This window comes from Pristiophorus japonicus, chromosome 6 (genome assembly GCF_044704955.1).
Source record: "Pristiophorus japonicus isolate sPriJap1 chromosome 6, sPriJap1.hap1, whole genome shotgun sequence".
NCBI classification, from domain to species: Eukaryota; Metazoa; Chordata; class Chondrichthyes; family Pristiophoridae; genus Pristiophorus; species Pristiophorus japonicus.
In genome coordinates this window covers 96,990,495-97,011,987 of record NC_091982.1, presented here as the reverse complement: position 1 = coordinate 97,011,987, position 21,493 = coordinate 96,990,495, and the positions used below count along the sequence as shown (strand labels likewise).

Here is a 21,493-nt window from a genome sequence, read left to right as displayed (position 1 = left end):
ACACTAAACTGGGTGGCAGTGTGAGCTGTGAGGGGGATGCTAGGAGTCTGCAGGGTGACTTAGACAGGTTAGGTGAGTGGGCAAATGCATGGTAAATGCAGTAAAATGTGGATAAATGTGAGGTTATCCACTTTGGGGGCAAAAACACGAAGGCGGAATATTATCTGAATGGCGGCAGATTAGGAAAAGGGGAGGTGCAACGAGACCTGGGTGTCATGGTTCACAGTCATTGAAAGTTGGCATACAGGTACAGCAGGCAGTGAAGAAGGCAAATGGTATGTTGGCCTTCATAGCTAGGGGATTTGAGTATAGGAGCAGGGAGGTTTTACTGCAGTTGTACAGGGCCTTGGTGAGGCCTCACCTGGAATAGTGTGTTCTATTTTGGTCTCCTAATCTGAGGAAGGACGTTCTTGCTATTGAGAGAGTGCAGCAAAGGTTCACCAGACCGATTCCCGGGATGGCAGGACTGACATATGAGGAGAGACTGGATCAACTGCGTCTTTATACATCGGAGTTTAGAAGGATGAGAGGGGATCTCATGGAAACATAAGATTCTGATGGGACTGGACAGGTTAAATGCGGGTAAAATGTTCCCGATGTTGGGGAAGTCCAGAACCAGGGGACACAGTGTTAGGATAAGGGGTAGGCCATTTCGGACTGAGATGAGGAGAAACTTCTTCACTCAGAGTTGTTAACCTGTGGAATTCCCTGCCGCAGAGAGTTGTTGATGCCAGTTCATTGGATATATTCAAGAGGGAGCTAGATATGGCCCTTATGGCTCAGGGAATCTGCATTATGGAGAGAAAGCAGGAAAGGGGTACTGAAGGAATGATCAGTCATGGTCTTATTGAATGGCGGTGCAGGCTCGAATGGCCTACTCCTGCATCTATTTTCTTTGTTTCTATGACACCTGATGTATCTTCAGGTAGTTGTATTCAATATTAGAGCCCAAGGGTGTAAAAAGCTGATGCACTATTTAACAATTTTTCAATTGCTCACTTGATCTGAAAGATGTTAATTCATCTGCATTCATGAATATTCCTTTGCTTTCCCAGCGTATGTTTTATTTAAACTAGATTACTTCTCATCAAGTGCAAGTGGGAAGGTTTCAGTTAAAGGCAACCAAATAGAATGTGGAGGGTTTTTAAAAACAAAAAATTGAAAAATTTCCCAAAGCATTGAAGTTTGAAAGATTGCGTGTGTCAGTTCAGGTACAATGCATTTGATAAGTATTACAAACCACGTCCAGACATTGATTGATTGCAGCAAAGGTCAACACTGGAGCAAGTCAATCTTGCATTGCAGCTTTTAAAAGTATTCTGCTGGTAACATGTATTACCATGAGTGTTCATTTATGCTCCTGATTAACATTACCCCTAAGCAAGTATCTCTATTTCAAACCAGCAACAGTACTTTTAATCAAAGATAGACAAGCCAAAAGCAAAGATTATACTGTTGCATACAGGTGCTGTGGCTGTTGTATTGGCTTTTCAAAAATGCAGCTTCAATCTGGGAGAGCACTGCATACCATCTGAACATTTCTTGCATTATAGGTCATCAGGAATAAGGAGCCCTAAACCTAAATAATGCATTAAAAAAATCCAATAAAACAGGCAAAGGCTCTAGTTTTACAACCACATATCTACTTTAATGAAAGGAGTAAAGCGAATAACGCGGATGAGCTAAGAGCACAGGTAGAAACTTGGGAGTATGATATTATAGCCATTACAGAAACATGGCTGAAAGAGGGGCAGGTTTGTCAGATTACTATTCCTGGCTACAGGATTTTTAGAAAAAAGATAGAGGGGGGTAAAAAGGGGGGGGGGGGTGTTTGCGGTACTGATTAAAGGAACTATTACAGCGGTGAGGAGGAATGATATGTTCGAGGGATCATTAACCCTGAGGACATATGGGTCGCATTGAAAAATTAAAAAGGGGCGATTACATTGCTAGGCATGTATTATAGACCCCCAAACAGTGGGAGGGAGATAGAGGAGCAAATATGTAGGCAAATTGCTGTGAAGTCTAAAAGCCATAGGGTAGTAATAGTAGGGGATTTTAACTATCCAAATATTGATTTGGACAAATTTAGTGTGAAGGGTATAGAGGGTGCGGAATTCTTGAAATGCATTCAAGAGAACTTTTTTAGTCAGTATGTAGCAAGCCCAACACGAGAGGGGGCGGTCTTGGATTTAGTTTTGGGGAATGAAGCTGGGCAGGTTGAAGGGGTATTAGTGGGGGAGCATTTGGGTGCCAGTGACCATAATTCAGTCAGATTCAAGTTGGTTATGGATAAGGACAAGAATAGGCCTGGAATAAAAGTTCCGAATTGGGGAAAAGCTAATTTTGCTAAGTTAAGGAGTGATTTGGCCATAGTGGACTGGAAACAGCTACTTGTGGGTAAATCAGTGTCGGAACAGTGGGAAGCATTCAAGGAGGAGATCCGAAAGGTTGGCCAAACAAGTGCCCTTAAAGAAATATATTCTAGAGCCCCCTGGATGTCTAGGGACTTACAAGAGAGGTTTAAGAAAAAAAGGGACACTTGTGCCACATATCAACGGCTAAATACTTTAGAATTTTTAGAGGAATATAGAAAGAGGTAAAATTAAAAAAGATGTTCGGAATGCTAAGAGAGAGCACGAAAAATTCTTGGCCAGTAAAATTAAGGAAAACCCTAAGATGCTCTATAAATATATTAAGAGTAAGAGGATAACTCAGGAAAGGGTAGGGCCTATTAGAGACCATGAGGGTAATCTTTGTGAGGAGGTGGAAGATGTTGGTTGGGTTCTTAACAAATAATTTGCATCTGTTTTCACAAAGGAAAGAGGTCATGCAGATACTGCTATAGAAGAGGAGTGTGATATTCTGGATGAAATAAATATAGAGAGAGAGGAAGTATTAAGGAGTTTAGCAGCTTTGAAAGTAGATAAGTCCCCAGGCCCGGATGAAATGCATCCCAGGTTATTGAGCGAAGTAAAAGAGGAAATAGCAGAGGATTTGACCATCAGTTTCCAGTCCGTTTTGAATATGGGCATGATGCTGGAGGATTGGAGGACTGCTAATGTAGTACCCTTGTTTAAGAACGGAAAAAGGGATAGACCAAGTAATTACAGGCCTGTCAGCCTAACGTCAGTGGTGGGAAAATTATTGGAAAAAAATCCTGAAAGGCAGGATAAATCTGCATTTGGATGGGCAAGGATTAATTAGGGACAGTCAGCACGGATTTGTGAAAGAAAAATAGTGTTTGACTAACCTGATTGAATTTTTTGAGGAGGTAACTAAGACTATCGATGAGGGTAGTGCGTATTACGTAGTATATGTGGACTTTAGCAAGGCTTTTGATAAGGTCCCACATGAAGGTTAAAGCCCACGGGATCCAGGCCAAAGTGGCAAGTTGGATCCAAAATTGGCTTCGAGGTAGGAAGCAAAGGATAATGATTGATGGATGTTCGTGTGACTGGAAGGATGTTTCCAGTGGGGTTCCGCAGGGCTCAGTATTTTTTGTGGTATATATCAACGATTTAGATTTTAACATAGGATGTATGATTAAGAAGTTTGCAGACGACACTAAAATTGGCTGTGTGGTTGATAATGAAGAGGAAAGTCATGGGCTGCAGGAGGATATCAATCTACTGATCAGGTGGGCAGAGCAGTGGCAAATGGAATTTAATTCAGAGAAGTATGAGGTGATGCACTTTGGGAGGGCTAATAGGGAAAGCGTATACACATTAAGCGGTAGGTCACTTAATCGTGTAGATGAACAAAGGGACCTTGGAGTGCCTGTCCGCAAATCCCTGAAAGTAGCAGGCCAGGTGGATAAGGTGATTAAGAAGGCATACAGAATGCTTGCCTTTATTGGCCAAGGCATAGAATATAAGAACAGGGAGGTTATGCTTAAATTGTATAATACTTTGGTTTGGCCACAGATGCAGTTCTGGTCGCTGTATTATAGGAAGGACGTGATTGCACTAGAGAGGGTGCAGGGGAGATTTACAAGGATGCTGCCTGGAATGGAGAATCTTAGTTATGAGGACAGATTGGATAGGCTGGGTTTGTTCCTATTGGAACAGAGGAGGTTGAGGAGACCTCATTGAGGTGTACAAAATATTGAGGGGCTTGGACATCGTGGACAGTAAGGGTCGATTTCCATTGGTGGAGGGAGCTATTATGAGGGGGTATAGTTTTAAGGTGGTTGGTGAAAGGTTTAGAGGGGATTTGAGGGGGGGCTTCTTTACACAAAGGCTTGTGGGGATCTGGAACTCGCTGCCTGGAAGAGTGGTGGATGCAGAAACCCTCACCACTTTTGAGAGATAGTTGGATGGGCACTTAAAGTACTGTAACCTGCAGGGTTACGGACCTAGAGCTGGTAATTGGGATCAGAAGAGGTGACCTTTTGTTGGTCGGCGCAGATATAATGGTAAGTACTGCAGGGAATAGAATATGGCCAGGGTATTCTCCGGGACTAGTTTCGATCGCCTGGATAGGTCGGAGAAGAATTTTCCCAGATTTTTTTCTCCCTAAATTGGCCTGGGTTTTTATCTGATTTTTGCCTCTCCCAGGAGATCACATGGCTCCAATTGGGGTGGAGTGTAGATGTTTTTAGTATAAGGGGTGTTGCAGTGGTGTGGGGCGGACTGTTTGGGCTGGGTGCTCTTTGCCTTTCCGTCATTGTTCATGGGTTTGTATGTAACCTTTGGGGCTGCTGACGAAGGGCCGTACGGCTCTATCGGCTGGCGCGGACACGATGGGCCGAAATGGCTTCCTTCTGCGCTGTAAATTTCTATGTTTCTAATCAATTGAAATAGTCCCTGTGCTTTAAACTAAATATCATTAGACTTTAATCATTCAGGCACTGGTTTAATACTGATCTAAATTAGTGATTGTTGTCTCCCCCACAAAACCATTGGCATTACAAGTTATTTCCTCCACGAGACATATTCTGTACTTGTTCTTTTCCTGCACACAATATCCCACAGAGCGATCCAGATATTATCAGCAAAGGAAAAAAAACTGCAACATACATCCATATATTTTTCAAATCATGTGCATTTTTCACCCAGCTTAGTGGGGTAAGCAATTATTTGTTACTCATAAAAAAATTCACAAGCAAGAGTACGAGAAAATAATTCTCCAGCAATTAAGTACAAAACATACTGCTCAAAATTACAGTTGTCACAAAATTAATGAGGCCACCCAGATGGTTCTTGGCAAGTCTGCAAAAGATCTTTTCTCTCGCCCCCTTCATTGTCATCTCTCTCTTCTTTACTTGTATTAGAAACACAAGGAACACGAGTCGGCCATTCAGCCCCTCAAGTCTGCTCCGCCATTCAATTAGATCCTTGCTGATCTGCATCTCAACTCCATTTAGCCACCTTTGCTCCATATCCTGAGATACCCTTACCTCATAAACATCTATCTATTTGAGCCCTGAAAGCTTAGTTTCAGATTTCTATTACTGTTTCTATTTGTGTGAAAGATTGCTTCCTGATTTCACTCCTGAATAGCCTAGTTCTAACTTGAAGATTCCCACCAGAGGAAATTGTTTCTCCATATTTACTCTATCAAATCCATTTAACATTTTAAACACCTCTATCTTCTATACTCAATGGAACACAAGTCAACCTGTGCTCATAATTTAACCCCCTATGCCACAGTATCATTCTGGTGAATTTACACTGCAACCCCTCCAAGGCCAGTACATCCTTCCTGAGGTACGGTGCCAAAAACTGAACTTCGTACTCCAGGTCAGGTCTGACCAAGGCTCTACACAGCTGAAGCATAATTTCCTCCCCCTTTGTATTCCAACCTCCTCGAGATAAAGGCCAACATTCCATTAGGCTTTGTGATTGCTTTTTGTACCTGTCTGGTAGCTTTTAATTATTTGCAAACTTGGGATTCCCAAATCTCTGCTTCTCTACAGTTCCTACATTCTCATCATTTAGAAAATATACCAGTAGTTCTCTTTCTAAGCCCAATTCATAAGGAGTATCCCAGATCCCTTGTTATCCTCACTTCAAAAGAATCTATTTCCCTTTTAAACACAAATTTACTTGGCCTTTATCCTCTATTGGAGGAGTGCATTTCTCGATAAGGTTTTTTCTCTGGATTTACTTTTAATCAGCTTAGTTTCATTTATAATGACCCGTAATTTGCGGTCAGTGGCGAAGCAAAGGCATTTGCCATTGGCTCTGAAAAAAGCTGCCCACAGAGATCTCGCAATCTCTGTGCCAAGAACGTTGCCTTTTTCGATGCGCAAGCAATTTCAGTGTAATATAATGAGGAATCCCGAGAGCACTCTGTTGTGACGTCAACAAGCCGTTTAAGCAGCCAATCACAATGCAGAATTCTCAGACCGGGAACTAGGAACTGAAGAAGCTCCTTTAATTCCAACTTGTTAAAAATGTTAGAGCAAAACAGAGATTGGGGCTCTTTCATGGGGAAAAGGTAAACCTGAAATAAATAGACAAACTTTTAAAACATATAATCTTTTTAAAAGATTCTTAAAAATTGTAGTATTTTAAATCATAATGGAGAAATTTGACACTCCACAAAATTAAAATGTGTTTTTCAGGGCCAGAGCATTTGTTTCGCAGTCAATGCACTGTTAAAACCCCAGTTACACCTAATCCAACAAGACTTAATTTTTAATGGGGATTTAACAGCGATTTTACCGTGGAAAAGCCCCGTTTTCTTCAGGTTCACTGATTACTCTAATTTCTGACTATGCCGGGGGGGGGGGGGGGGGCGCACAACGCAGCCAGTGTTGGAGCAACGAATGACTGACGGTAATTTAAGGATTTCTGTGTTAGGATGCGCGTGTGCTGCATCCTGAAATTGCAGTTAGCTTCAAAGGGTAATAACAGCAAAACGCTGTTCGTTCGCCGTTATTACCCACCATAAATTTGGTCCATTTTGTCTCCTTGTTTTCAATTCCCCTACTAAAGGAAAATGTACTTATCTACCTTGTTCATTTCCTTTGTTACTTTAAACACCTTGATCATATAAAAACATAAGAAATAGGAACAGCAGTAGGCCATACGGCCCCTTGAGCCTGCTCCGCCATTCAATAAGATCATGGCTGATCTGATCATGGACACAGCTCTACTTCCCCGCCCGCTCCCCACAAACCCCTTATCGTTTAAGAAACTGTCGATTTCAGTCTTAAATTTACTCAATGTCCCAGCTTCCACAGCTCTCTGAGGCAGCGAATTCCACAGATTTCCAACTCTCAGAAGAAATTTCTTCTCATCTCAGTTTTAAATGGACGGCCCCTTATTCTAAGATCATGCCCTCTAGTTCTCGTCTCCCCTATCAGTAGAAACACCCTCTCTGCATCTACCTTGTCAAGCCCCCTCATAATCTTATACGTTTCGATAAGATCACCTCTCATTCTTCTGAATTCCAATGAGTAAAGGCCCAACCTACTCAACCTTTCCTCATAAGTCAAACCCCTCATCTCCGGAATCAACCTAGTGAACCTTCTCTGAACTGCCTCCAAAGCAAGTATATCCTTTTGTAAATATGGAAACCAAAACTGCACGCAGTATTCCAGGTGTGGCCTCACCAATACCCGGTATAGCTGTAGCAAGACTCCCTTGCTTTTATACTCCAACCCCTTTGCAATAAAGGCCAAGATTCCAATGGCCTTCCGGATCATTTGCTGTACCTGCATACTATCCTTTTGTGTTTCATGCACAAGTACTCCCAGGTCGTGCTGTACTGCAGCACTTTGCAATCTTTCTCCATTTAAATAATAACTTGCTCTTTGATTTTTTTTCTGCCAAAGTGCATGACTTCACACTTTCCAACATTATATTCCATCTGCCAAATTTTTCCCACTTAGCCTGTCTGTCCTTTTGCAGATTTTTTGTGATCTCCTCACACATTGCTTTTCCTCCCATCTTTGTATCGTCAGCAAACTTGCCTTAACCTGCTTATCTCCAGTACTATAACCCAAGTTGACCAGTCCCTCATCAAAACGCAGCGCCTTCATCATCCTGATGAATTGTCATTGTACTTTTTCCAAGGCCAGAACATTCTTCCCAAGATGGGCCACCAAATAATGTCTGATCAACAGTCTGTTCAATTGCAGTAGTAAGGCCTTCCCATTCATATATCCTGTACTGAAGTCCAATCACTCTTTAGCTTTTAATGATTTGTTCATCTGAGCCCACCGGTTTGTTTCCCCATTTAGATGGTACTTCCACTTGTCATTGTTATGCTCAATGTGTACTAGTTCACACTTACATTGCATCTGCCACTGTTATACCCACTTGTTTAATTGATGCATTTTTGCAATTTTCTTCAATACCTCCAACCCCAATATTATCTATATACTTGGATTTACTCCCCTCTTTCCCAAATCCAAGTGATTTCTTTCGATACATATTTATTGAGAACCCAAATATCAATCCCAGTAAGGAGGTGGAGAAGAGGGAATATCACTTTTTACTGCATCTGCCACAGTACCAAAACTGCTCTCATCAAAGTCACAATCATTTTTGACTGTGACAAAGGCAAACTATCTCTCGTCACCCTTCTTGACTTGTCTGCAGTCTTTGACACATTTGACTACTTTATCCTTCTCCAATGCCACTTGTAAGGGGGTAGAATAATGTAAGGGGATAAAGATGTCACCAAAATGGAAGTAGACAGACAGGTGGTCACTGAAGTGGATACTGAACGTAGTGAGTTGATCTGACACGTAGAGTAGTCCAGATTAAGGGGCTTATCAGTATCGGGAGGTTGTGAGGAGTCAGGAGATCCTCCATCTCAGGGTGGGGAGTGTGGTATGTTGCCTATTGACAGATTGTATGGGTTTTAGAATGGAGAAAGACCAAGAAGCAAAGCTTGATGTGTTGAACTTTGGTAAAGAATGCTAGAAAATGGCATGGAAACAGGTTAAAGGGAATAGCTTTGCTTGTGTGTTTATCTTTAAAAACTGTAGACCAAGCTGGAAACGCCGGAGCAAGGTTAAGACTGGAACAACACATTCCAACTAGGGCTGAGATGGAGAGGTTGCAAAACCACTCAGCAGCCAGTCTTGATAAGGGTTAACGAATCAATATAGCTTCGTAAATCAGCTGTAAACCAACCGGTGGTCATTGAAGGTTTTGCAGGAGGGTTGCACACCTCGGAAACTGTAAACTCGTGGGTGAATCCATTGTTCTTTGAAGGGTTCATCAGAACTCTTCCCCTGCATATGCTTGAATAAAGATCGGTTGAACCGAGGTTTCGTCTGAGTGATTCCGTGGTCACTATACGGGCAGGTGTCGATCCGTTATTTCAGAAGATCCACCTTGAAGAAGAGCAGTCTTCAAGAGCAGTCTTCTTTTTACCCCAACACCTCTCCACCATCGTCGAGCTGGGTGGGACTGCACTCGCCTGGTTCCATTCTTATCGATTGAATCGGAGTCAGAGAATCACCTGCTACAGCTTCTCTTCCCGCCCCCGCATCGTTACTTCTGGTATCCGCTTAAGGATCTATCCCTGGGCCCCTCCTATTTCACATCGACATATTGCCCCTTGGCAACACCATCTGCGTCAGCTTCCACAAGTACGCTGATGACACCCAGCTCTACCTCACTACAACTTCTCTTGACCCCTCATCGGTCTCTAAATTGTCAGAATGTTTATACGACATCCAGTTCTGAATGAGTAGAAATTTTCTCGATTTGAATATTGGGCAGACCGAAGCCATTGTTTTTGGTCGGTGCCAAAAACTTTGTTCCCGAGCAACTGACTCCATCCCTCGCCCCAGCTTCTGTCTGAGGCTGCACCAGACTGTTCGCAACCTTGGTGTCATATTTGACCCTGAAGACTGCCAATCTCCACCTGCGTAACATTGCCCGTCTCCGCCCTTACCTCAGCTCATCTGCTGCAGAAGCCCTCATCCATGCCTTTGTTACCTCTAGGCTTAACTATTCCAACGCACTCCTGGCTGGCCTCCCACATTCTACCTACGTAAACTCGGCTGCCCATGTCTTAACTCGAACTAAGTCCAGCTCACCCATCACCCCTGTGCTCGCTGACCTACATTGACTCCCAGTTAAGCAACGCCTTGATTTCAAAATTCTCATCCTTGTTTTCAAATCCCTCCATGTCCTCGCCCCTCCCCATCTCTGTAATCTCCTTCAGCCGCACAACTGCCCGTGATGTCTGCAATCCTCGAATTCTGTCCTCTTGATCATCCCTGATTATAAATCGCTCAACCATTGGTGGCCGTGCCTTCTGTTGCCTAGGCCCAAAGCTTTGGAATTCCCTGCCTAAACCTCTCCGCCTCACTTCAGTTCTTCAAGACTCTCCTTAAAACCTACCTCGTAACTGCCCTAATTTCTCCTCATGTGGCTCGGTTCCTTGGGCCGTTTCACTACATTACAGGCGTTATATAAATACAAGTTGTTGTTGTACTGTTCATGAATGCATTTTTGTACATTTATAAATGGACAGAATAGCATTAAAAATAGATTAACAGTTTGTTAGGACTTTGTCGACATCCCACCATATTCTGCTCAGGGTTGTTTTGTCCCTCAAGTTGAGGAAGTCAATAATTTATCTGCATATTAAATTCATCATTCCATTTTGCATGGCAATTCAAATCACGATCATCATAACATGCATTGAATAAAAAACTTCCTATATGGTTGGCTAAAAAACAGTGGAATTTATTATAAAGTCTGATTTTACTGGCAATTTTCCACTATCCTCACATGGATTTAAAATAGTTGGTGGAAGGATTAGAGGGGAGATGAGGAAACATGTCATCACCCAGAGGGTGGTAGGAGTCTGGAACTCACTGCCTGAAAGGGTGGTAAGAGGCAGAAATTCTCAACACATTTAAAAAGTACCTGGATGTGCACTTAAAAGAGCCGCAGTCTACAGGGCTACAGACCTAGAGCTGGAACGTGGGATTAGGCTGGGTAGCTTTTTTTGACCTGCATGGATATGATGGGCCGAATGGCCTCCTCCTGTGTCATAAATGATTCTATGACTTTCTAATCATTGCTTGTGGAAATTTGACAAAAAACATTTTTCTTTCATTACCTCGGTTTCTAGCTGGTGGACTTTTGTTTCAAGTTCTTTTATTTTTTCATCTTTCTTCTGATTTTCAGCCTGAGCCTCCTGTCGAGCTGTAAATTCTTCATCAAACTGAAACAAATACATAAATGAAGCCTTCCAGATATGCTCAATTTAATCAATCAGTACAAATACTAATATACACTGATATATGGATAAACTAATCATTTAAATAAGACAGTTTCCCTTATTTTTCTTTATCCTCCCACCAAGTCATCCTAAGCAACACTTACAGCAGTCTCCTATTTCCTTATTTCTGTTCAACTGTCAGTTTTGTCATATAAAACTCCCCAACAAATAACACTCTCCGTTAACAACTGGATGTTTGTAGAACATAATTCTTCACTGGAAGGAAGTAGGATCAAAATCTCGTGTGATGCAGAAATAAGTATGGTAAATAGCAACAACTGACATTACTACTGCAACAAAGGCTTGAAAACAGCGACTTCACTTTAAGTGAATGTCAGCCAAAGCCGCTTTGAACAGAGGTATTATCATTTCTGCTTTGCAAATAAAGGGCCCAAATTTTGGGTGGAGTTGCTCCTAGTTTTTTGGAGCAACTAGTTTAGTTTGGACTATGTTAGAAATTGCAATTCTCGGATAATAGTTTGCTCCAGTGCTGGTGAGTTAGTTTAGGTTGGCTTTAGGCAAGGTATTTTTTTTTTCAAAGGGGGTGTGTCCAGCCACTCAGGCCTGTTTTGCAAGTTTCGGCAGTGAAAACTTACACAAACTAACTTAGGATGGAGTAAGTATCCACTTTTGTAAGTTCTGAAAAACCTTACCGAGAGTTAAGTTTAGTGCAGGCACAGCCAGAGACAGCGGGTGGGAAGCATTAAACACAAAGGACACATCAACATCACAACAGGGGAGAGGGGGGGGGGGGGAAGGGAAGTTAGAGGATTTTCCATAAACACCTCCATAACAATATTAAAGAAGCAAAATACATTTAAAGCAGTAAGCACAAAACAAAGCAGTACATTTACGAAGCACAAAAAGTAATAAGCAATTAATTAATGAAAAATAGAAGGAACCCTGCACCTAAAGCACCAAAACCAAAGTAATAAGCAACCAATCAATAAAAAATAAAAAAATAGAAGTCCTACCTTTATGTGAAGGAAAGGGGTTCCTGCCAGTGTCTCTCTCTCTCTGTATCTGACAGTGAGGGCTGGGGGGGTGTGTGTGGGGATTAGAGGGGAGGTGTGTGTGTGGGGGTTAGAGGGGAGGTGTGTGTGGGGTGGGGAAAGTGGTGAGGGGGAGATGTGTGGTGGGGGAAGGTGTGTGTGTGTGTGGTGTGTGGGTGGGCGGGCGGTGTGTGGGAGGGGGGGGCAGTGTGTGCGTGTGTGTGGTGTGTGGGGGGGGGCGGTGTGTGTGTGGTGTGTGGGGCTGGACAGGGGGGGCGGGGAGGCTGGACAGGGGGGCGGGGGGGCTGGCTGGACCCGGGGGGGGGGGGGGCTGGACGCCGGGGTGGGGGCGGGGCTGGACGCCGGGGTGGGGGCGGGGCTGGACGCCGGGGTGGGGGGTGGGCGGGGCTGGACGCCGCGGGGGGGGGGGGTGGAGGGCGTGGGGGGGCTGGACGGAGGCACCCCTGCTCTCTCCTCCGGCCCTTCAACCATTTCGAGTGCCCCTCAACCCACACTCCTCCAGCCCTTGCCTCGCTCCTCCCCCACCGATCACCTCCCCATGTTTCTCCCCCACCGATCGCCTCCCCAGTGCCCCCTTTCCATGCTCCTCCATTCCCGGTACCCACACCATTCTGAAACAGACTGGGGAAAAACGCCCTGCTGAGCCATTGCGCAGGCGCGCACGTTGCAACGCGCACGCGCAACGAAGCCGGCAGTCTTCAGACATGCAGCGGCTTAACCCCGCCCACCTGCAGCTTGCTTCACCCCAGGAAGACTGCGCTGCGCCATGCCACACCACGGTCGAGGAGGACCGGAGAATTGCAGCAAAATATTCCGGCGCACCTTCGAGCCCAGGCAGGTCACGTAAGTCTTGGAGGTGCGCCGTTTTCACCTGATGCCGAAACTTGGGCCCAATGTAACCATCTCTAGTCGCAAGGACATTTTGCACTCTCTACAAAGCTACCAAATCAGCTAATTTAATAGTACAGCGAACATGGTAAGCGTTTCCACTTCTCAGTGCACCAAGTAATGTGATCAGACATGAGAGTTTACAATGCTAAAATGGGGCTTCAAAAGCAATTAAAAAATTGTACACAAAAAAAGGAGAAAGTTTTAGAAAAAAAATACATCTCCAGTTTCCTTTTCCCTTCTTGCATATCACAATATTGTCCCAAATTAGGATATTGAGACATAGACTCTTCAAACGAAGAGAGACTAAGGGCTCAATTTTCCCCAGTTATCTGCACTGTTCTTTTGGCATGCTGCTTTTTTTGGTGTACATTAAAATATCCCAAGTTTCCCCAAAGTTTCTGTGCCAACGTAACTCATTTAGTTACGATTGTTTTAGCTTAGGATTTTTTTGCGTCATGGGGGGTTAAACCTGATGTCTGCGCCAGTTTTTCACCTTTAAGCAAGTTTGGCCAACTTACGTTTTTCCGAGAATGGCGTATGTGATCACTCCCAAAAAACCTTCTGGACTCTTCAGAATAACCAGCACACATTAAAGAAAAAAAATCGGTACAGAAGGACGCCATTTCATGCAAAGTTTTGGAGGAAGTCAAGAAGACAAAGAATATGCATCAGCATCATGTAGCTTAATTTTTTCAAACTCAAAACGGAGAAAATGGAAGTCTAATGCAATTCTTTAATTTTGGATTTTTTTCAAAGTGCCACGCCTCCTCACCGGGCTCAAGGGTCGGAGCGTCGGCCGGCAGAATCGCTTCCTCGTCCGGACACACGGGCTCAGCTTCAAAAGAAGCCCAGGGGAGGGTGCGGTGGGGTGGAAGCCGAACTGAAGGGAGGAGAACTCTTCGGCTAAACAGCAGCTTCAAAAGAAGGGGGGGGTGGGTGGGAGAGGTGGGTGTTTGCCAAGCCCGTGTCCAAGCGAGGGAGCGATTCTGCCGACCCTCGAGCCCGGTGAGGAGATGTTCGGTCAGTGATGGGGTGGTACATTGAAAAAAATCTCAAATTAAAGAATTGCATTGGACTTTGATTCCCCAAATGTCCTCACTGAATGCCGAACTTCCCATTCTAAGCAAACATATTGTGCATGCACAGACTAAGGTCCAGACCAGGGTGTCAATCTTGGGGAGAGAGAGAGAGAGAGAGAGAGAGAGGAAAGAAGCTTTAGCTCCTTGTCCTGCTGTTATGAGCTTCCTGCAAAGCTACAATTTAATTATGGGGGCAATATTGAAAATGCCATACCTCGTGCAAACCTTCTGTATGATGGTGCTGCGGAGAAGATTGATTAGACATCATCACATGAGGAACCTCAGAGCATGTAGGGTGATGGGCAGAAAGCCTTACCCACATCGAGTATATCGAGACAGGCGTTCATACCTCACCTGAGTGATGCAAACTGTGCGAGAAGGCTGCGTTTCCGCAAAGAAGTTGTAACCAAGATCTGTGAGATAGCAAAAGCAGACCTGCAACCTAGAAGCGCCAGGAGGACTTCTTTGTCAGTTGAAGTGAAGGTTACAGCTGCACTTTCATTCTATGCATCTTGATCATTCCAGGCCACAACTGGGGATGCGTGCACTATTTCTCAACATGCAACACATATCTGCATTCGGCAGGTGACTGCTGCTCTTTATGCCCGGAGGAATGATTACATAAAGTTCCCCATGACTGCCCAGGCAATGCGTGAAAAGGCTGTAGGCTTCTCCAGATTGCTGGCTTCCCAAAGATACATCATCATCAAAGGCAGTCCCTCGAAATCGAGGAAGACTTGCTACCACTCTAAACATGAGTTCTTAAGTGTCTGAACAGTCCAATACAGGAATTACAGTCTCTGTCACTGATGGGACAGACAGTCGTTGAAGGAAAGGGTGGGTGGGACTGGTTTGCTGCAGGCTCCTTCCGCTGTCTGCGCTTGTTTTCTATAAGCTCTCGGCGACGAGACTCTACGTGCTCAGCGCCCTCCAGGATGTACTTCCTCCACTTAGGCTGGTCTTTGGCCAGGGACTCCTAGGTGCCGGTGCGCATGTTGCATTTTATCAACAAGGCTTTGAGGGTGTTCTTGAAACGTTTCCTCTGCCCACCTTGGGCTCGCTTGCCGTGTAGGAGTTCTGAGTAGAGCACTTGCTTTGGGAGTCTTGTGTCGTCAGGCATGTGAACAATGTGGCCCGTCCAACGAAGCTGGTCGAGTGTAGTCAGAGCTTCGATGCTGGGGATATTGGCCTGATCAAGGACGCGAACGTTGGTGCATCTGTCCTCCCAGGGGATTTGTAGGATCTTGCGGAGGCATCGTTGGTGGTATTTCTCCAGCGATTTGAGGTGTCTACTATATATGGTCCACGTCTCTGAGCCACACAGGACGGCAGATATCACTACAGCCCTGTAGACCATGAGTTTTTCGGCTGATTTGAGGGCCTGATCGTCGAACACTCTTTTCCTCAGGCGGCCAAAGGCTGCGCTGACGCACCTGAGGCTGTGTTGAACCTCTTCGTTGATGTGTGCCCTTGCTGATAATAGGCTCGAGTTATGGAAAGTGGTCCACGTTGTTCAGGGCCACGCCGTGGATCTTGATGACTGGGGGCAGTGCTGTGTGGCAGGGTCAGGTTGGTGGAGGACTTGTGTCTTATGGATGTTCAGTGTGAGACCCATGCTTTCGTACGCCTCAGTGAAGATGTTGACTATGACTTGGAGTTCAGTCTCTATGTGCGCAGACGCGTCGTATGCATACTGTAGTTCGATGACAGGATGGGACGGTCTTGGATCTAGCTTGGAGGCGAGGAAGGTTGAACGGGTTCACACTGGTTCTGTAGTTTAGTTCACTCCAGCGGGGAGCTTGTTGAGTGTGAGGTGGAGCATTGCAGCGAGGATGATCGAGAAGAGGGTTGGCGCTATGACGCAACCCTGTTCCGGACGTGGATTGGGTAAGTGATGGATCCACTGGTCCAAGACAAGGCTGCATTGATTGTACCCACATCGCCTTGCGAGCATCTTTGGAGGATTCAGCGATGTAAAGGAACAGAAAAGGCTTCCACTCTGGAATGTGCAGCTCGTGTGTGACGACATGCATCGCATCATGTCAGTTGATGCGCGATACTGTGGGAGCACCAGTGATATGTTCATCCTACGCGAAAGCAGGTGGTCAAAGCTGGCTGCTGGGAGACAAAGGGTACGGCCTCACCACCTGGCTCATGATGCCCCTACGCGTAACCCGGACGGAAGCTCACCGAGAATACAACATTTCGCACATTGTGACTCACCGCATAATAGAGGGGACCATTGGCATCTTGAAACCGCTTTTCCGATGCCTGGACCATTCAGGAGGCTACTTGCAATACTCCCCTGAGGTTGTCGGTCAGTTCACTGTTGTCTGTTGCATGCGGCATAACTTAGCCATTATGAGGCAGCAGTAGCTGGTAGTTGAAGACCCACCTGAGGTGAGAGTGGCTGATGATGAGCAGGAAGATGCAGATGACGAGGAGGAGTAAGAGGAGGACGACGACGAGGAAGCCTGCAACTACCTGAACCGACGGTGGAGGAGGGCGAGCGGTTGTGCCCCTTTAACGATTGCTCGAGCCTTGCGCCAGCTCATCCGTGAACGCTTTGTTGCCTGAAGGCTCAGGGCAACTATTCCACATGGATCATGTTTACTGTTTGGACCAGTTTTGTAATGTGTTGTATTAATGGAACAAATAATGGAAATAATTCTTCTTTAGTTCAAAAAGTTGTGTTAATAATGGAACAAATAATGGAAATGATTGTTATAATTTAACGTATTTTATTCAGAAGTTTAACACTTGTTTGTACTTAACTTAACTTCAATAAAACTTCAAAGTTTTCAGTTAAGATCACTTACAAACTTTTAAACTTGTAAAGTTACATAACTTACAAAAAACTTTTAATTTGAGAACAGTTACAACAGTAATAACAATAACAGCAAAGAACGGCTGCACCCATCGATCCTCCACCTTATTTTAAGACCGCCCGCTGCACTTGGTCTTGTTGACTCCACCCCTGACCGTACAGTGGCGCAGCGTTTCTCGGGTTGGTACCAAGCTTATTCTTTCAAGCATCTTGTGTAATGCGCACTTCTTGATGGGGGGGGCGTGGGCAGGCGGTAATGTGGAAAGCCCGGCTTGGGTCTCTTCAGAGGCTGGTCAGGGGATTGGAGTGGGTGTGGCAGTTGATTCTGTCAATGGCCGCGGGGTCTGCGCATACTCCCTTATTGCAGCAGCTAACTCCGACATTCCCTTCCTCATGTGCCCTGACAGTATCTCAATGAACTGCAACATTCCCACCCTCATATTCGCCAACAGTCTATCAGCTAGCTACCTGCGACATTCCCTCCCTCATGTTCCTGGACAGTGTTCCCATTTCTCATGAGTGTTGTTACTTCGCCCTACAGTCCCAATACATCACCCACCACCCCCCACCCCCATGGTGTCCAGGAGTGATTATGTCAGGTCAATGCTCTCTGCACTCGTTACCATCATCTGAACCACATTTGTTAGATCCTACAGCTCAGGAGAGCGCTGATCAAGCTCCCCTTCCCATCCTCACCCTGGGCGTGGTTCTCTGCATCCCACTGGGACACGCAGCTTCAGATGGTGGGGCCCTGGGTGTGCCTCACTGCATCGCACTGGAACCCGCAGCCTCGGATGGTGGGGCCCTGGGTGTGCCTTGCTGCACCGCACTGGAATCCCCAGCCTCGGACAGCAAGAAACCATGGAATGTTCCAACATTCATACCGCTCAGGATAGGGCCTGGCACCTCAATGGGCGGCATCTGCACCTCCTCCAGAGTGAGTACGAAAGTGGGGGTTTCATCTATCCGCTCCCCCTGCCCCTTCCCATCCCCGCCATGCTCTTGGTCTTGAAGGTCGGATTGGAAAATGTTCTCTTCACGCTCGTCCGGGTCTGAATCTTCTTCTGCAACAGCTTCAGCCTAGTCAGGGTTGGCCTCAAGTTCTGCAATATATAACAGAACAGACAAATGGTTAAGCAGCAGAGGAGGGGGTAGGGTGGCATGGGTAGGCACACACAGCACAGGCAGCAGGCTCATTTGAAGGAGCACGATGAATGATAGCACATTGCACCAACCAAAGCGTAGCTGACGGAGACATCCCCATGAACCAAAGCATAGAAAGATAGAAAATAGGTGCAGGAGTAGGCCATTCGGCCCTTCGAGCCTGCACCACCATTCAATAAGATCCTGGCTTATCATTCACCCTCAGTACCCCTTTCCTGACTTTTCTCCAAACCCTTGATCCCTTTAGGCACAAGGGCCATATCTAACTCCCTCTTGAATATATCTGACGAACTGGCCTCAACAACTTTCTGTGGTAGAGAATTCCACAGGTTAACAACTCAGTGAAGAAGTTTCTCCTCATCTCAGTCCCAAATGGCTTATCCCTTATCCTTAGACTGTGACCCCTGGTTCTGAACTTCCCCAGCATCGGGAACACTCTTCCTGCATCTAGCCTGTCCAATCCCGTCAGAATTTTGTATGTTTCTATGAGATCCCCTCTCATTCTTCTAAACTCCAGTGAATACAAGCCCAGCCGATCCAGTCTCTCCTCATATGTCAGTCCTGCCATCCCAGGAATCAGTCTGGTGAACTTTTGCTGTACTCCCTCAATAGCAAGAACGTCCTTCCTCAGATTAGTAGACCAAAACTGAACACAATATTCCAGGTGTGGCCTTACCAAGGCCCTGTACAACTGCAGTAAGACCTCCCTGCTCCTCTACTCAAATCCTCTAGCTATGAAGGCCAACATTCCATTTGCCTTCTTCACCACCTGCTGTACCTGCTTGCCAACTTTCAATGACTGATGTACCAAGACACCCAGGTCTCGTTGCACCTCCCCTTTTCCTAATCTGTCACCACACAGATAATATTCTGCCTTCCTGTTTTTGCCACCAAAGTGGATAACCTCACATTTATCCACATTATACTGCATCTGCCATGCATTTGCCCACTCACCTAACCTGTGCAAGTCACCCTGCAGCCTCTTAGCATCCTCCTCACAGCTTACACTGCCACCCAGCTTAGTGTCATCTGCAAACTTGGAGATATTACATTCAATTCCTTCATCTGAATCATGAATGTATATTGTAAATAGCTGGGGTCCCAGCACTGAACCCTGCGGCACCCCACTAGTCACTGCCTGCCATTCTGAAAAGGACCCATTTATTCAGACTCTCTGCTTCCTGTCTGCCAACCAATTCTCTATCCACGTCAATACATTACCACCAATACCATGTGCTTTGATTTTGCACACCAATCTCTTGTGTGGGACCTTGTCAAAAGCCTTTTGAAAGTCCAAATACACCACATCCACTGGTTCTCCCTTGTCCACTCTGCGAATTACATCCACAAAAAATTCCAGAAGATTTGTCAAGCATGATTTCCCTTTCATAAATCCATGCTGACTTGGACCGATCCTGTCACTGCTTTCCAAATGCTCTGCTATTTCATCTTTAATAATTGATTCCAACATTTTCCCCACCACCGATGTCAGGCTAACCGATCTGTAATTCCCTGTTTTCTGTCTCCCTCCCTTTTTAAAAAGTGGTGTTACATTAGCTACCCTCCAGTCTATAGGAACTGATCCAAAGTCAATAGAATGTTGGAAAATGATCATCAATGCATCCACTATTTTTAGGGCCACTTCTTTAAGTACTCTGAGATGCAGCCTATCAGGCCCGGTGGATTTATCGGCCTTCAATCCCATCAATTTCCCCAACACAATTTCCTGACTAATAAGGATTCCCTTCAGTTTCTCCTTCTCGCGAGACCCTCGGACCCCGAATATTTCCGGAAGGTTATTTGTGCATTTCTTCGTGAAGACAGAACCAAAGTATTTGTTCAATTGGTCTGCCATTTCTTTGTTCCCCATTATAAATTCACCTGATTCTGACTGCAAGGGACCTACATTTGTCTTCACTAACCTTTTTCTCTTCACATATCCATGGAAGCTTTTTGCAGTCAGTTTTTATGTTCCCTGTAAACTTCCTCTCATACTCTATTCTCCCCCTCCTAATTAAACCCTTTCTCCTCCTCTGCTGAATTCTAAATTTCTCCCAGTTCTCCAGTTTGCTGCTTTTTCTGGCTGATTTATATGCCTTTTCCTTGGATTTAACACTATCCCTAATTTCCCTTGTTAGCAAAGGTTGAGCCACTTTCCCAGTTTTATTTTTACTCCAGACAGGGATATACAATTGCTGAAGTTCATCCATGTGATCTATAAATATCTGCCATTGCCTATTCACCGTCAACCCTTTAAATATCATTTGCCAGTCTATCCTAGCCAATTCACGTCTCATACCATCGAAGTTACCTTTCCTTAAGTTCAAGACCCTAGTCTCTGAATTAACTATGTTACTCTCCATCTTAATAAAGAATTCTACCATATTATGGCCACTCTTCCCCAAGGGGTCTCGCACAATAAGACTGCTAATTAGTCCTCTCTCATTACACAACACCCAGTCTAGGATGGCCAGCTCTCTCGTTGGTTCCTTGACATATTGGTCTAGAAAACCATCCCTAATACACTCCAGGAAATCCTCCTCCACCGTATTGTTAGTAGTTTGGTTAGCCCAATCTATATATAGATTGAAGTCACCCATGATAACTGCTGTACCTTTATTACACGCATCCCTAATTTTTTGTTTGATACCATCCCCAACCTCACTACTTTTGTTTGGTGGTCTGTACACAACTCCCACTAGCGTTTTCTGTCCTTTGGTATTCCGCAGCTCTACCCATACAGATTCCATAGTATTTAACATTTAGCAAAGCCAGACTGTGGAATTTGCAGGACTTACCCTCTCCCTCGAGTGTGGCCCTAGACTGTGCAGTGGTGGTTGCTTTTCTCCAGGCAGGACCCATCAAAGCAGTGACCCTGTCTTCCAAGGTTGTCAGTGGGTGCAAATTTGCCGGGCCTCCTCCTGTTCGAGTTCTTTTTATTGTGGGCCACCCTCCTCTGCAAAGATGAAAATATAACTTTTTAGAGGGGGTGTCTTTCTGCTGGGTGGGACATATACAGATGGTCACATTTGCAATTGCAATTCCAGTGAATAAATTAAAATATTACTTACACTAACTACTTGGCCAAGTCCTGCCACTTCTTTTTGCACTGGCCTCCAGACCTCGGGGTGTTCACCATTGAACAGTAATTTTCTGCAAGTTGGTTCCAGCATTTCTTCATTTCTTTTGGTGAAACTTTTATGCGACCTCTGCTGATGTCCAGCTCGTGCCATCTGGCCTCAATTACAGTAACTAATGCCTAGAAATTCTTGGTCCTTGAGCCACATTGCATATTGTATCATAGCTCCGATTTT

The 21,493-nt window shown here is 45.1% G+C and overlaps 1 protein-coding gene and 1 long non-coding RNA gene across 2 annotated transcripts in view; both read right to left on the bottom strand.

The window, feature by feature from the left end:
* Nucleotides 1-21,493, bottom strand: part of diaph2 (diaphanous-related formin 2) — a 503,895-nt gene that overhangs the window by 46,355 nt on the left and 436,047 nt on the right. Inside the window, exon 16 of the mRNA XM_070883985.1 lies at nucleotides 11,044-11,148. Coding sequence (XP_070740086.1) covers nucleotides 11,044-11,148 — 105 coding nt within the window. The remainder of the gene's footprint in view (nucleotides 1-11,043; nucleotides 11,149-21,493) is intronic.
* Nucleotides 18,096-21,359, bottom strand: LOC139265740 (uncharacterized). Its single transcript, XR_011593622.1, has 3 exons — nucleotides 21,251-21,359; nucleotides 20,978-21,135; nucleotides 18,096-18,118 (listed from the first exon to the last, which is right to left on the bottom strand). It is a non-coding gene; the product is annotated as an uncharacterized lncRNA (long non-coding RNA).